The sequence below is a fragment of the Lutjanus erythropterus genome, chromosome 20 (genome assembly GCF_056507025.1).
Source record: "Lutjanus erythropterus isolate fLutEry1 chromosome 20, fLutEry1.hap2, whole genome shotgun sequence".
Lineage (NCBI taxonomy): Eukaryota > Metazoa > Chordata > Actinopteri > Lutjaniformes > Lutjanidae > Lutjanus > Lutjanus erythropterus.
The window spans coordinates 25,128,708-25,145,521 of NC_139336.1; the positions used below are offsets into that span (position 1 = coordinate 25,128,708).

The 16,814-nt window shown below is 41.0% G+C and overlaps 1 protein-coding gene across 1 annotated transcript in view; it reads left to right on the top strand.

Moving 5' to 3' along the window:
- The window catches only part of lamc3 (laminin, gamma 3), a 158,332-nt gene that overhangs the window by 115,198 nt on the left and 26,320 nt on the right, over positions 1–16,814 (top strand). The window contains exons 13-14 of the mRNA XM_084745504.1: positions 13,486–13,674; positions 13,968–14,213. Of these exons, the coding sequence (XP_084601630.1) occupies positions 13,486–13,674; positions 13,968–14,213 (435 nt within the window). The remainder of the gene's footprint in view (positions 1–13,485; positions 13,675–13,967; positions 14,214–16,814) is intronic.

Consider the following 16,814-nt stretch of genomic DNA (forward strand, 5'->3'; position numbering starts at 1 on the left):
GCCTGCTGGCTCCTCGTTAATAAAAAAAAGGAAGAAGAAAGCAAACAAGCAGCAGAAGCTCTCCATAAATCTATAAGTTCAGGTCAAGGGGAGCTATCAAAGTAAGTCGATTAGAGACACCCTGTTCATCATTTGTCACCACGAGGGCGGACCAACCTGCTGTTTCTCCTATCAGAATCTTAATTGCTGTATAATTACCTAACGACTTGTATCATCATGCAGGGTGTGCCCACAGACAGAATTGGGCTGGAGTTTATTCACTGGCTGCCGAGGGAAGCTGCAGCCAATGGTGCATCATAATCATGATTTATTAACACTCTCTAAGTTGTGTCGGTTCTATTTGCTGTAGCGCAACACAACAGATTGGAAATGTTAATATTTGTGGTGGAACGAGCAAACTGCAATTTCTGCCGAGCGCTGGTGCTGCAGGGCTGATGAAGTCAAACATATGTCCTTCAGATACAAAAGACTGTGCGTTTAGTGCATGTTTCCACAGTGTTTGGACATACTTCTGGACATGCTTCCATACCAAATTAGACAGAGGCCATTATTTATAAGCTTGAGGGAAAGTGTTGAGGAAGCAGAGAGATGATTGTAATGTATAGATAAAATGGAGACACTCAATTTCTCCACAGCCCACACTGTGGGGAAGAGCTCATTAATCACCTAAACAAATGAAACACATGATGCACTCGACACTGCAGTCGGTGCTGGGGGAGTGAGCATTAGGGTGCTGTATTAGAGCTCCTCTGTTAGCCCTGCTGGCTAATAGACCCGTGTTAGTCCTCCATGGCCACACTTGTACTTACATCTTCAGAGAACAGTGTCATGTGAGGATGTGTCTGAACAAACCTGACTGTTGCTGCTAAATTTTACTTAATCAATCAAATTCTTAATAACCAATGATGATCAGTCATTAGAAATGGTTGACGAGTCATCCTGCACTCTTGGGTGTGCACTAAATTTGTGACCAATGAAACACTTTCTCGCTTATGACACAGTGGAGGATTAAAGGAGAATACATCCATTCGTTGGAGTGACTTGTGGGGAACAGGACTCACTGTACAACCGCACAGCTTTATAAGTTTATTCACTGATTTGGGTGAAAGTGAATCATATTTGAAAATATTCTCTGGTTTCCCTCTGATGTCCTCTGGCTGCTCAGCTTCAACTCTCAGTTATTTAACTACAGAGTTTCCTGATGGACAGACAGCTTTAGCAGCTTACTTGTTGCTAAAGAAGGCAATAATAATAGCAGGCAACAGAATTGGGCTCAGCAGCCCCCAGCAAACATGACCAATTGCCATGAGAAACACAGCCTGTAAGGTGGCTTACAGAGATTCCTGATGGAAAGATAGTTTTACTTTTTGCTACAATAGCTAACCATAGCTGTTAGCTGCTGTTAGCAGGCAACATTACCAGGTTCAGCAGCCTCCCAGTGAGCACAACAGTCAACAAGATGAACATGGTCCACGAGACTAACAGGGAATACAGTACCAAGGTCGTTTATAGAGTTTCCCGATGGAAATCTAGCTTTTTAATTGTTGCTAGAGTGAGTAGCTTGCTTAGCCATGACTCAACCCTGGGGTGCCAGGGGCCAAGCCCAGCAAAATTGAAACCTCCCTCTGTACTGTAGCCTGTTCCCTGTCATCAAACTGGCCTCTGTTGGTCTCGGAGGCTGTTTTGGCCCCCTGTCTGGCTGTGTGTACTGGGAGCTCTTAGCCTGGAAAGTCAGCTAATATGACTGTTCTCCCTCCAAGCGTTCCATCCATGGATCGCTTCAGCTGCATTGCAGGGGGGTGTAACACACAGCGCTCTTGGCTATTATAAATGTCAGTCAATGTCTGCAAAAAGTCCCTCCCTAGCTGCCTGTTTTACAGGAAACATGTATGCAATTAGCACTCCAGTAGCTGTTTCACGGACATGTTAATAATCAGGGGGCAAAGTCAAATAATCACAATAAGTGTCACTAAACTTAATGTCTTGAGTGCATCTAGTAGCAGCTTTCTTAAGTCTGAGACTGAGCAGAGGCTGATACAAACCGGGGCATAGTGTGTGAAAGACATGGGTATTTATCAGGTAGGGAAGGTCTAGTTGCATTACAGTAAGTGTATGATACAGTGTTTTCTGAGCTATAAGTCAGGATATCTCAGCCTCTGTTGCTCTAATTTTGACACTTCCTTTTAGCCATGCTAGCTATAGTGGTGTGGCTTTAGGGAACATAATGTCAGTGTCTATCAATCAGCCCACCACTCTGGTCCAGACTCAAATACCCCAACAACCACTGGATGATTGCCATGAAAGTTTGTTCAGACATTCATCATCCCCAAACAAACACAAAGTATTTTGTGTTCTTCTGATTTTTCCTCTACTGCCACCATGAGGTTGACATTTGAGTTAAATTGGTGATCCTTGAACTTTTCATCTAACACTTGCTATCAGGTCAAAATTAAAGTTTGCCCAGGGCTTTGGTTTATTTTGTTTGGTTTGCTTTGGGTGTTTTGTGTTTATTACTAATTAGCAAATCTTGGAAACAAACATGTTTGTCCATTTGTTTCTTTTATCGATCAGTGTGTTTACATGTGCAAAATATTCAGATTTTTGTCTTTATTCTGAAAAAAGACTCCTAGGCTGTTTATATGCCTAATGAAAATTAAATTATGGCTAATATTTCTGTTTTCATACAGCTGTCTATAGACCATTTATGGAAAAATGAAACGGCTGGAGCTGCTTGAGTCAGTTTGCTTCTCTGCACCAAAATAGGATTTTTTCAGTTTTCCACTGGTGGCAGAATTGTTTGACTCTGCAAACACAGCCTCCCTCTTTCATTTGTTCAATCAGTGAAAAAGGTTGGAAGGTTGAAAGATTGAAATGGTCTCACCTATCCATTCATAATGTTTAAAAGTAGGTATGTTTCTCCCTCTGACTAGAAATGTGGCCTTATTAATAATAAACCACATATTAATTAAGTTAATAGCCTTTCAAGCACCATATATATCATGCTTTCTTATAATTTTAAGATTTGAAGAGGGGGGTTGATGCAGATCTTGTGATTTGTGCCTCCATACTGTGCATTTACTGTTCTAGGATAATTTGCAGAAAGCATAGACTTCAAGCTAAACCAGATTTTGGATCAGAGCTGGATCCACTTACTTTGGATCCAGGTCTGATCTTGAGGCTTTTAAGAAGGCCAGCTATAGTTAGCTGCATTCGACTGACCACAAATACCTGGACGCAGCGTGTGCATCTGCTCTACAAACCCAGGAATAAATAAGGTCCTTCTGTTCTTTGTTCTGTTTCGTAACAGCATATGCTTGTTTCTCACTTTGACATTTGTGCAGGGCCAAATTTTTGAATAATGCACAGTGGTTTTGCATAGCTAAATGTCACGCCCACTGCAGTCTGGAGGAGGAGGTCGGGAAACTGAAGCTTTTTTTTTTTTGTGGTCTTGGTCTGTGAAGGGGAACGGACCACCGGGGGGCTCCCGCAGTGAAATACATGAAAGTCGGCCTAATAAAGGCCATCACCCAGAGTACCTGTCTCATTGCATCAATTAGGGTACAGATGAAGAAATTACCCAACATACTGCTCATTAGAATGCAAGTTTAAAATGGAGGACACTGTGAGTCAGTGTTTACCAACAAAGGGCCGCCTTAGAATGAGAAAGAGGAAGCCAGGGCGTGCGTTTCCCAAATGCCCGCTTAAATGCCATCTTCAGCTCTCTAAGGTCATTAGTTAGAAAAATCTATGGGAGAAAGTTGAGGGAGACCAACTGATAGAGAGTGAAGCTGGCTCTCGCACTGGTTTATTCAGCCCCCTAATCTCTCTGGTGAGCTGTATTAGTTGCGGGCTAAGCCTTGAGATGCCTGGCCTGTATCAGCATGATGGAATATGAGGAGCGACAGTGAGGGGTAAAAGGAACTGAGAATGAGCAAAAAAGACAGATGTAGTCAGTTAGAATGAATCTTACCATGTAATTTCTCCTGCTGATCCCATTCAGCACGCTTTACTTATCTCCGCACAGCCAAGCGCATTTATTTTACACAAAAATAAACAGAAAGATAAACAATGTGCACACTCTGTCTGCCTGCCTTGGTTTTCTAGTCACACTGTCGGAGATCGCTGGTTTGAAAAGGTTTCAACCTTTCCCCTGATGAAATTGGTTTAGACAGGGGAAACTTAGCACAACCAACCTAGTGCATCACCAAAATGAATGAAAATGAGGAAGTTTCCCTGCCCAAAACCAGCGGGTATGAAAGAAAACCTCTATAAAAGAACTACACTGTGTCTCACAGAGAGTGCGACAGAAAGCATAAACCTCCTCCACTTTGTTGTGGCTGGTTATACAAAATGTAAATAAAAGGAAATAGAGAGAAATAGTACAATCTGAGACACTCCTACAATTTAGTTGCTGTAGCGGGACATGAAAGAGACACACTAAACCAGACTAAGAGTCTACAGCCATGCTAGCGGCTCTGTGAGGCTGTGCTACTAAACATGCTGACGTTAGCTTTCTTCAGCTTATTTTACCATATTAGCACACTAACATTTGTACATCTGAGGATGACTGGAATTTAATTAATTTGCAGTGATTTTGATATAAACCTGAGGATTGGACAAATTAAGATTTTGACCAAATGAATGAACAAGGGATTTCTGATGTCAGCAGCAAGAGTGGTTGGATCAGTTCTGACACTGATACTCACAAGTTGCTCATTTGGTATCAATTCCTTCAAAAAAAAAAAAAAAAAAAATACAGATAATAAAATTATATAAATGCAAAAAGTGGTTTGCTGCATCCAAATGTTTCCAGTACTTTAGCTGTCATGTTTAGCTGAACCATGTCACATGACCGTGGATATCTGAGACATGAGAACCGAGCTTGCAGCCACAACAGACCCTGAAAGTTATGAGGTGGCTGAACAAAAGAAAGAAGATATTTATTAAATCAAATATTTATTCAAAATAAATTTTTGCACTCATCAGCACATATATTTTTGTTCAATTTTACTAATGTTTGAGTTTGTACTAAATTTGTTATTAATGGCCAGTATGTATCATGATTTTGTTTTTTTGTTTTTTCTCAAATTGACTCCCATTTAAAATATAATATCTATATTATATGTAATTAAAAAAGATGCTTCTATCAGCTGGTGGCGCCAAAGGAATCATCATTTGGACATCATGAATATCTGTAAGATTCATGAAATTTAACTACATAGACTTCAGTCTGGACCAAAGTGGTGGACTGACAGACAGGCCAACATTGCCAGTCACTTTCGTGGTTATAAATGAAAAAAAAGTGTATTTTTGTCGCCACCAAATGAAATATGCCACAAGTGCTTGTGTAAGTCCCAAAGAAAGTCTCACCCTTTTTGTTAAAATCAACTGAATAAAGCTGCAAGATATTCAGACATTTATTTAGAAGCTTATTGCATCAGTTTCACGAGTGAACTGACATTTGATCAGTGTAAAATACACAGTAAATCATTCGTCCAGCTCCTCTATAACAATATAACAACTAGGTGACCGACAACATGAGTTACAGCCACTGCCGTCAGAGTCCCCATCCCTGATGCCCTCGGGCCTTGGCCACAGCAATTTGGCTGACAGCCCCTGTACACAAAACAGGAATTGATGCATTTATTTTCCACAGTCACAGTGTGACAAAACATATTTCCCCAGTCATCCGTATTGTGCACATTATGTATGGGGGTGGACAGAATATACGGCCCCTCCTCCTTTCCTTCAACATGCTCCCTCTCTCCTCTGCAGCAGTCCACTCTTTCAGACCCCACTGACAAGACACATCTGCAGCAGCAGCAGCAGCAGGCGCTGGAAGCATATCTGTGTTAAATTAGAGAGCAACATCACCATCAAACAGTCCCGCAGCAGATTTACCCCAACTTCTACCCTCAAGGCCTCCGAGCTGCAGACAAAATCTTCTCTCTTGTCTGTCGTCCTCTCTTTCTGTTTTGTTTCCTCCCCTCCTTCATTAAAACAGGGTGTTCACATGCATTAGTAAATAGATTTCCTTGGCCTGAAGCTTTTTAATGTTCCACTGGGCTAAGTAGACAAACCTCCCGGAAAATGCGGAGGTCTTGAAAAGCTCATGTCTTTGACATTGCATCCATGTTCTGCTTATTATAAAGCACAAATGGAAAAAAGCAATCTCGTGTTTTAGTTAGGATGGTTTTGTTACAAGGTTGACCTCAATATTTAGAGCATGTGCATTTGTCCTCCCAAATAAAAAATGAAACTAGCAGGGGATTTTTACTTTGATTAACCACTTGCTCTATTATATTTTGAATGCTCACCTGGTGCATAAACGTTGCATTTTCCTTTACATAAATAAAGACATTTGCATGATAAATTGCTGCAATAAAGGCCCAAATTTGATGCATACATGTCACCAGAATGCAGGAAAGGTGTTTGATGCTCAAGTTTCCACAGTTTGAATTATTTGAAGTGGAGTTTTATGAGGGACCTGTTGATATTTAGAGTATAACTTATAGTAGATGGCGTTCAACACTCCCACTGTTAGAAGACGCTGAGAGGAGTTCCAGCACAGCAGCTGAGCAGTGTACTGCTGTGGACAGGGTCAGAAACAAAAGGTAATTTCGCCATTTAAAAAAGGTCCACCTAAAAAAATCAAAATCGGTCTAAGTGTACACTGTATTTAGAATATTTTCACAACTTTAATTTGCAGTCAGACAGCTTTTTTTCCTGACGGGAAACTGCGGTTATATAAGCCAAATATTGATCTCTCAAAACCAACCAAACCCCTCAGGTGAAATTAGTCTTTTTTCTTAGGAGAACAAAGGATTTGCTGGTCTGCTGATGCCTTGATCTGTTATTTTTTTTGTGCTGTTGTATGACTTTGGTGTTTTTAAAATGATAGTTTGGATTCACCAAAGTCACACAATAGCACAAACAAAGTAACATGTTGAGGCAGTGGTAGACCAGCAACTCACGTGTACTGTGACGTAAAAATACTGATTGTGCCTGTGGAGATTGGTTGGTTCGGAAAAAGTGATATTTGGCTTATATAACAGTGGTTTACCATCAGAAAAGGCTGTCTGACAGCAAGGTAAAGCAGTGAAAATATTGGAAATATACACTGACTATCAATAAATACCTAATACAACCCGACTTCAAATAAAAGGACCTGCCCATTTGTTTCCCCCAGCGCTGAAACGAAACCTTCGCGCTCGCTTGAAAGGCATTTGTCACCGCAGTGCAAAGCAAAAAGTGGTCTAAACAGTCACAGAACTCACGCAGCCACATGTTGCTTTGAACTCATGTGTCTTGTTTTACTTGCATTTCTGTGCTCACACAACATTAAGGACCCCACACATTGCCCCTTTTCCTTCAGAGAGACCTCCCAAGATGGTGCAGAGTGACATGCGACGATCCTTAGAAACTCAATTTGGTCAGTAAATAAATGAGATTCTGGGGGCAAGAATGTAATAACAGAGGAGAGGCGCACTCTGATCCCTCTCCTAAACAAAAACATACTTATTTTAAATCCATTTCTCCTTGGATTTTCCTCTCCCGCTTTTCTATCTCCATCTGTTGTTAAAGCCATTACAAGCTACTGCAAACAACGATAACCACTATCTGTAGAAGACCTACTCAGAACACTTTGTTTGAGAGGAACACCGAGTGACGCACGAGTATAAACAAACCGACTGAGACAGATGTGGAAAAAAAAGGCAGGCGACACCAGTCCTTCATTCTGTACACTCCTAGAAATAAAAGTGCTAACTAGAACCATAGGGTTCTTCAGCTTTTTCCCATAGGAGAAACCTTGTTGGTTCCTGGTACCACCTTTTCTTACATAAAGGTTCCATTTGGAAAGCTTTCAGAGAGTTCTACCTAGAGCCATCTGTGTTTCACCTAGAACCCCATATAGGAGGTTCTACAGAGAACCCCTCTGTGGTGTAAATGTTCCACATATAGAACACTCTCCGTGGCTTCTGTCCAGAACATTTCCACCTTCTAAGGGTGTTAACAAGCACCAACACTTTAATATTCCAATAGTTGTATCTAGAGCCCACCCAGGGTGTTCTACATAGAATCTGACATAAGAACGATCTCTGAAAGGTTCCACCTACAACCCTCTATGAGAGGTTCTACAGAGAACCTTTCTATGGTGTAGACATTCCACCCAGGACGTTCTGGGTGTTCCATCCAGAACCTTTCCACCTTCTAATGTAACAAGCACCCACCCACGGTGAACCTACAACACTTTTTTTCTCCAAGGGTTTCATCTAGAACCCACTCAGGGTGTTCTACCAAGAACCCTTTTGTATTCCAAGAATTTCATATAGGACCTACCCAGGGCGTTCCACTGAGGACCAGGGTTTTACAAAGGACCATTTGTAGCTCAGTGGTTTCATCTAAAAGCTACCCAGGTGGTTCTACCAAGAACCCTTTTATATTTCAAGGGTTTCATATAGAACCCAGCTGTATTGTACCATACAGATTAGACAAAAATAATTTAATCCCATAGATTGTCATTCTAACAATCTATGTTACAATTTCTATTGTTTAAATTGAGAAAACACCTGCTATCACCCATGCTTTGCTGTCTTTTTTTTTTTTTTTTCAAAAAGGGTTCTTTGGATGAAAACGACTCTCTGTAGAACCTCAGCCTTTCAGAAAGAATCCAGTGTAGTGCCTGTATGCAATATTTAGAATATTTTCACCACTTTACTTTGCTGTCAGACGGCCTTTTCTGGCAGGACACTGTCTTTTAATAAGCCACATATTGCTCTCTTAAAACCAACCAAACTTCAGAGTCAAAATCAGTAATTTTACCTTACAGAATACAGGAGCTGTTGGTCTACAGCTGCCTCGATCTTTTAGTTCGTTTCTGTTATTTTGTGACTCTGGTGTTTTAAAAGGTTCAATAAGATTTACTGAAGTCACACCGTAACACAAACAAACTAACAGTTGGAGGCAGCGAGTCTTATGTTATGTGAGGTAAAATGACTGATTTTTCTTACCAAGTTTGGTTGGTCTGGAGAGAGAGCGTTTCCTGTCAGAAGAGGCTGTCAAAATATTCTAAATAGCGTTCATGTGAACTGAATCCTTTGTTAACCCATTTGGAACCCTTATTTCAAAGAGCGTAGTGCCTGTCCGTGTCCCTGCTGCTGATGTATTCCAGTGCATTCCTGTTCTCCACAAGTGGCTTCCTTAATGAAGTGCATTAGTCCTGGATGTGTGTTAGAGTACAATGCAGAGCGGAGTGGAGGTACGCGTAGAATGAGCAGCGGTAGAAAGGAGCCCTTTGGAGTATGATGTGTATATGATGGAGGCCACCTCTTCAAAATAAAAAAAATAAAAAAAACCTCCACACTGCTTGTTTCCCATACAAAAACTCAGAACAGACAAGCAGAGTTCAGGCAGAGAGTGGAGCGCTGAAGTGGAGTATCTGAAAGGGGGAGGAGTAGGCGAGGACGAGAGCAGAATAGCAGGATTGTGTGGATTTGTCAAAGGGATTCAAAGTGTGTGGCTCCACGGGGGAGCTTCACAGAAATCCCGATTCATTACAGCTGAATGAACGGTCATTGATTCCATTGATAAAATGATTCTGCAGGGATGTTATGAAGTAATGACCATTAGCATGACGGCGAGGGGCGTCACGTGACGAGCCACTCAGCCACATTTTGTGATGCATGGCGTTAGCTTTTCCCAAGGAGCCGATGGAATGATAATAGTGTCGAGGAGGCCCTCGGTGGCTCCGCCGCCTCATATCACGCTCAGTCATCTTCACACCCAGTAAAGTCAGCACATTTCTGCTGCCATTAAATTTACTACGGCTCATTGGGGACTGACACTGCACGCCATCAGTGTCATTGTAATGCCTTGTGAAATTCAAGAAAGATTCACTTCTTTATGCTAGGAACAATCATTATTACTAAATACTCTGTTTAAATGACTGGCATTACGTGCTTGGAAGTCATGTATTATTCACCTCACCTCGCCGAAGAACTAATGATTTTTACCCAGAAGTCCACACTTCACCAGGCAACGGGATAATTGTTCCCCCTAATGGCTATGTGATCAATTTAGCTTTGCAGCCGTTATCTCATATACTTGACTTACAGGTCCGGAGTTAACAGGGCTTTATTTAGCGATGGGAGACATTGGGTTGCAGTGACCCCATAACTAGAGGCAAGAATTTCTTTACTCCAATATTCAGTGGTGTGAGCTGATTTAAAAATGCACAGCAAAGGGCTCCTCGCTGAATCACACCGTAGGCTATGAGGGGAGTGATGGGAAATTTTAATGAGGACTCTGTAAAATCGCATGGCCCGTGGATTATTTGCCATGCGTCGAGATTCTTATTGGTGTTCTCTAGAAAATCAACGCAATTATTGTTATCAACCCATGCTGGAGCCATTTGAGAAACTTTGAAATTTTAAAAATGATTCAAATTGTTGTAACTTCTCTGATATCCAGACGTGCGGTGAATACTAAACACCACACACCGTGCAGTGCGGCAGGAATGCTAAATATCTCCCTGCAGTTGCACACAAGGAAGCAGGATAAAAGCGGCTATTAGTTTGTTACGTTTTAAAATGCATAAGTGATGATGAAAATTTAATGAAAGTCTGCTCATTATGATCTTATGATAAATTTAACTTTGTAAGCATCTTAGCAGTTTTTTTTTTTCTTTGTGGTTTTCCAAGAATGTTAACACTTATTACTTTGTGGGCCTCTGTAAGCTTTAGTCAGTCAGTTATTAAATTAGAATGCCACATTGTATTATGTCAAATTTGCACGGTTTCATTTCAGAAGTTGCTGTTGCACAAATTCAGGCGAGGCACAGACGAGGCTGTGAGGGTGTATGTGGGTCCCGTCATCGCAGCGTGTGACGTGAAAGCCACTGCAGGTCACTGAGCTGCAGCAAGAGACGGGGTTTGTTTTACCCTGGAGTGTTTAGCTATTTTACAGTCATATAGCGCGCTGAGAGGTTATAAAGTTTCTTCACTGTTGTGGATATTTTCTCTGATTATCATGCTATATCAAGCTGCACATTTCAAATATTCTTACACTTCATTCTGTGATAGTGGTCGACAGATATGGGTTTTTCTATGGCCGATAGATAATGCCCCCTGGTGGACTCAAGGGTGCCCCAATGCCCTCTTGGATGCCCCCTATAGTAGATAAAACATGATATATGCCCTCTATAGTGACGTAATGTCCCCTCTAGAGTGCCCTTCCAGTGGACAAAACATGATAAAGTGCCCTCTAAAGTGCCCTTCAAGTGGAGAAAATGTTGCAGTGGACATAAATCACTACAGTGCATCGTGAATTTTGGTGCAGTGGTGCCTCATCGCACATCTGGTGCCTTTTTTTTTAATCCTGGTCCCCAGACCATCACTCATAATGCTGATATAAAAACAAAGAAAAGTCATATATAATTCCATTCCTGCATGCACATTATATTCTAATATACATGGTTACCTTAGCCAGCATGTTGTTTTAGATTTTTATTAATGAATAAAATAAAAAATGCTGTAGATTTCAGAACATGAATGGGAGGGGGAGAATGGGATATAATAGGTCAGAACAGCTTCATTATTCTTTGCATTTTAACGTAACATGTATTCAACACTTTACACCATGACTAAGACTTTTTTATGATTCACTTGGATCTGCAGACGCAGTCGACACACTACAGAAACTAACCTGTGTTTGAAGTCTTTGTCACAGACATATTCGAGACCCGTTGACTGGCACAGCACTGCAGCGCTCATTTTCACCAGACGAAAGTGGCATATGGGGTTTAGTTGAGATCAGACAGACGCTTTGGGTCCTCCTCAGGATCAGCACCCAAGACGGAAATATGTTAACATTTAGGTTTACAGCAGGATGCGTGGAAGTTATAATACAGGGCTTAAAACTAGCTTTTTCACCACCTTCCCATAACTCGCTAGGAGGACTTCAACCTTTGTTCCACAGCAGCCACACTGACAAGGCTGCCTGCAGATGTGTCTGCAGACTTTTTTTGGATTATCGGCTTTGTGAGCACAGGTATCAGCCGATTACAATTAGAGTGCCCAGAAACGCTGAGATCACTATACCTTGAACTTAAGCACATTCCCTGGAGAATACTTTTTTCTGCACAAAATCCGTCCAGTTCTTTCATTTACATTTCTTTCATCGTAGATATTTTTATAGTATTTTTCATATTTTATTGCCATATTCACCAGAAACCGAACATGACTTCTGTCTGAAGTTGCTCATTATAATTTTGAAAAATACCTCTGCATAGTTAAAAAACTACTAAATCGACTTTAATAAATCACTGATTTAATGCACCAAGATTATTCCCTTCAACTGAAACATACTTTTATATCTTTACTATAGGGTTTCTCTTTCCAGCGAGATAGAGATAGATGAAAAGTACAGTATGAGGATGTGCAAATATATTTCATATTTAATTATACATCCATATTATATCATTTGATGCTTTGTAGGCGCAATAATTTCATTACAAATGAATATTAAGTTAGAAAATAAAACAACTGCCTGATTTAACCTGACTTCTTGTATAAACCAAGCCCACTTTTGGTCTTCTATGCAAACACAAATACAGAGACAGAAAAATGTTTTGGTTGAATAGATGCATAAACAAATAATGACGTCTCTGTGCACCTCTTGTGTGAACTTTTGCACTTTCCCTGGTGAATACTTTGCACATTCCTTCACAAGATGTGTACAGCCCTTTCATTTACGTAGCAAAATGCACATGATTGTGTAATACTTTTTCATATTTTATTGTCAGTTTTCTATTTATTCTTCTTGGCATGTATTACTTTATATTCATCTAATTAGTATGTTTATTGCCGTGCACCAAAACACTAACTCCTATGTGAAAACCTGCTCTGCAGTAAACCTGATTCTGATTCCATGTGTAGCTTACTGGATTTGAATATATTGCATAATGAGGACTGAAAATCTGCTCGATAAACTGGAGAGTCCATCAGAGATTCAGTGTATGTACGTGTATATCAACACATGTTGCGTGTGAACAAATCCTTTTCAAGTGGCGTGAGGCTGTGAGTTGTTTTTCTAAGGCTTTTCGAAACAACAGTTTGTTTTTAGGACATCATAGAATTGGTAATCTCTCCCACTTGGTGGGGGAATTGCTTTACTTCTTGAAGGTCTTTCGGACTGCATTTGGCTCTTATATTTCCCAAAGCAATTATAGTCGGGGTGAATTTAGTTGTCTTCTGCTCTCCACGGTGGGCTGCGGGGAATGTTTTCTTACCGGATTGGGCTGTGGAGTGGAGTATTTGTGTGTGGAGTGGCTGCAGTTATGGTCAGAGACACAGCGCACTCTGCTGGCCACGGGGAGAACGTCACCCTCTGTGCTCTCGTGTCAAACCCAGAGCGTGAAAAACAGTACAAGCAGGTGTGTGTGTCTGTGTGTAGTAGGTAATTGTTACCCTCCTCTCTCTGTTTCAGGTGTGTGTGAGTGCTCAGACTTCACCACAGGGATGACCTGTGAGCACTGCCTGGATGGTTACTATGGCAACGCTTTGATTGGCACGCCCGGTGATTGTCAGCCTTGCCCTTGCCCGGGTCGTACCAGCTGTGCCCAAATTGCAGAGACAGGACAGGTGGTCTGTACCAACTGCCCTGCAGGACAGACAGGTGAGACGAAACCACCAACAATGTAAAATCATTTTCATGGCACCACGCAGTAAAATAATGGGCTTTTTGTCAAGAACAAAAATGATAGAAAACGCTTCCACGATGCAGAAAAGACTGTGTCTCATTTGCAGGGACTGTCATTTCTAAAATGCCACCTGTGATTCAGACACATCTGAGTTTTTAATTTAATTACAACAGACTCGCAGGTGACACGAGGATGACCCCCGCCAGTGTTCCCGCTCAGTCATCCATCTAATTCCTCCACACTTCTTTCACCTTTCCCCCCTGCGTAGGGATGCGCTGTCAGATGTGTGAAGACGGTTACTATGGTGACCCCCTGGGACAATCCGGGGCAGCTCGACCGTGTGTGAGATGCGAATGCAACGGAAACGTGGACTTCAACGCCGTGGGAATATGTGACCACATCACCGGCCGGTGTCTGAAATGCCTGGGACACACAGAGGGCGAGCACTGCCAGCGCTGCCGGAGGGGTTTCTACGGCGATGCCCTGAACCAGACAGCTGTCCAGAAGTGCAGGCGTGAGTAACTGAGAAGGGACTGAGATGGAGCAATGGTCAATTAATTTATTATGTTTATAAATTATTGAGAGAGATGGAAAAAGAGGGAGGGATTTTATTTATGAAACTGTTTGGCGTATTGTTGCTTCACCTGGATGTTTGACCTTCTCTGAGCAGAGTGATGTATGTGCAGAGTTTGACACCAGAAGGCTGTTTTCACCTTCATCCGCTGAAGGGGGAAACTTTCCCTGAGCTCACCCTAAATCTGAGTTTAACACATGTACATAAAGCATGATTTACACAGGTGTGATGGGAAAACTTGAAGCCTCTGGTGCACAAACACTGAGTACGGACTTTTCAGTGAAGTAGGGGATATGTGTCCAGCCTTGTGTTAAATTTTTGAAATGAACAATACTTATGGAGGCCCTGAGAGGCAAATGAGAAAAAAAAAATCCTGGTGATCCGTTTTTCTAATCCAAAATATTTTCTCTCCTGTGTTTATGACTAAAGAACAGGTAGAGACAAAAAGTTTTGCCATGTGAAAAAAACCAAAAGATTTTCCAGGGTCATTTTACTAAATTATTTTTCTTCATCTGTGAAGAACAAGTGAAAAAAAGTTTTAGCAGGTAAGAAAAACAAATATTCATTAACTAATTAACATAATGGATGATGTATACTTATAAATTAACTTGCTACTAACTCATACCTGAACTGTTTCTTGCCTCCTCTTCCCACCTGAACCTGTTCGTCATCTGCGGAATCAGAGTCCCGGTTAAAGACACTGTAAATCACCTTGGTACTGTTGTCCCTTTTGTCAAACTGTCCTGCGTCAGTCTCAGAGGCTGTGTTTCAGTCTAACAGGACGGCTAACTGAGCTAACTAACTAATGGTAGCTATAGCATGAAGACTTGAAAATCTTCTCACAGACACACAATTTAGTCTGATGCAATTACTGATTACCTGTTAAAAATGTAATCAGTAACCTAATCTAAGTATCACAATATTAAAGTAATGTAACTAGATTACTGTTACGTACTTTTGGATTATTATTAATTGTTTGTCCAGATACTCCTTCCTTTGTTCTGCGCAAATGCACATTTAGATTAATAGCATTATTTATGCACATTTAAATGTACTTTGTTAAGTTTTCTATGCATATTTCACACTTAAACTTCAAGTAAACTGACATAAACTTATTCCAGTCTGAAGTTTCTGTTTTTATCCACGCAGGATTCTGGTCACCAGCATCAACACCTACAGTTTCAGAATGTTTTTTAGCAGTGTTGACGATATTGACCGGTCAGCTGGATAACTGAATTTCTGTGTAGGTCTTGGTCTTATCTGTAAATGTGTATTTTAATTAGCTGAGTCCTTGTTTCCTAATGACAGCATTTTCACAGCTGCGAGCAGAACTTCACTGTGCTGTGATGTTGCTGATTTAAAGACAAAATAGTCGCAAAATTTGTATCTAGTGAAGCATTTTTTCACTACAGGACATGATAATGAAATATTACCTGTGATTTCACTGAGTGTTGTCATGAGTGAAGTGTTGTAATGTGTGCGCACTGACTGTGGTAGTGTATCGTTCTTTATTTTAAAATCCGTTTTTAAATTACAATCCCGCCAAGTAATCCCCATTTTTACTAAATGTAACTGTAATCAGATTATATCTTTTTTCTTTCGTATCCTGTTTACATGTAATCCATTACTCCCAAAGTCTGCTAACAGTATGGTGGACTATTAAGGGGCAGCCCTGAAGAGAACCGACAATTCCCACTGTAAGCAGGCACTTGGTGACAGTATTAAGGAAAAACTCACAATCCAAAAGAAAGACATGACAGTAATGTTAGAGTATCCTGGCAAAAACTTTTTTTTTCCTGAAGTCACATCAAATGGATCAAAACGGATCACCAGAATGATTTTTCTCACTTCCCTCTCAGGGCTTCTGTAAGTATTTATAGATCAAGACTTCACGATGAGGGAGAGGTAGCAGGTGTCATTTTAAGAATTTTTAACATGGAGGCTGAACTATTGTGAGAAAAAACATTCCAGACAAATTGTTATTCGCAACAGAGTATTTTTCTGTGCTGCCCACATGAGTTCAGATCCTCCATGTTGCACAGCCTTTAGGGAGGATCTTTATAGGGAACTGCAACGGACCGAGGTGTGGTTCCCTATAAAGAGCCAAAAAATCTCACCCCTTGGTGGCTGACTGCGGTACAGGCCATAAATCCAGCCCCCTAAATGTTAGCAGATGGGACCTGGGCCAAATTAAAATTAAAACCTTTTCTGTGACACAGTTTTTGTCATTTTAAGGTACTTCATATCATGCTGATGTGCTTTCAGATGTTCCTTTTTCTTATACATTGGATATTTGATTCTATAAATATGGAGTTTCATATCACGATTGACAGCTAAGCTACTCACGGTTGCTCAAAACGTGGCTCCAGTGCTGGTCACTTCTGCACAGACTCCTAATGACCTCACGAGTACAAGATGGCAGCGTTCATATCAGGGATACTTTGGCTTCAAGTACACAGGGACACCCAGTGGAGAGGAGGGGTTGCAACAGTATATTAACACATATTTGGTGGGGATCTTTACCACGCGTTCAAGATATGC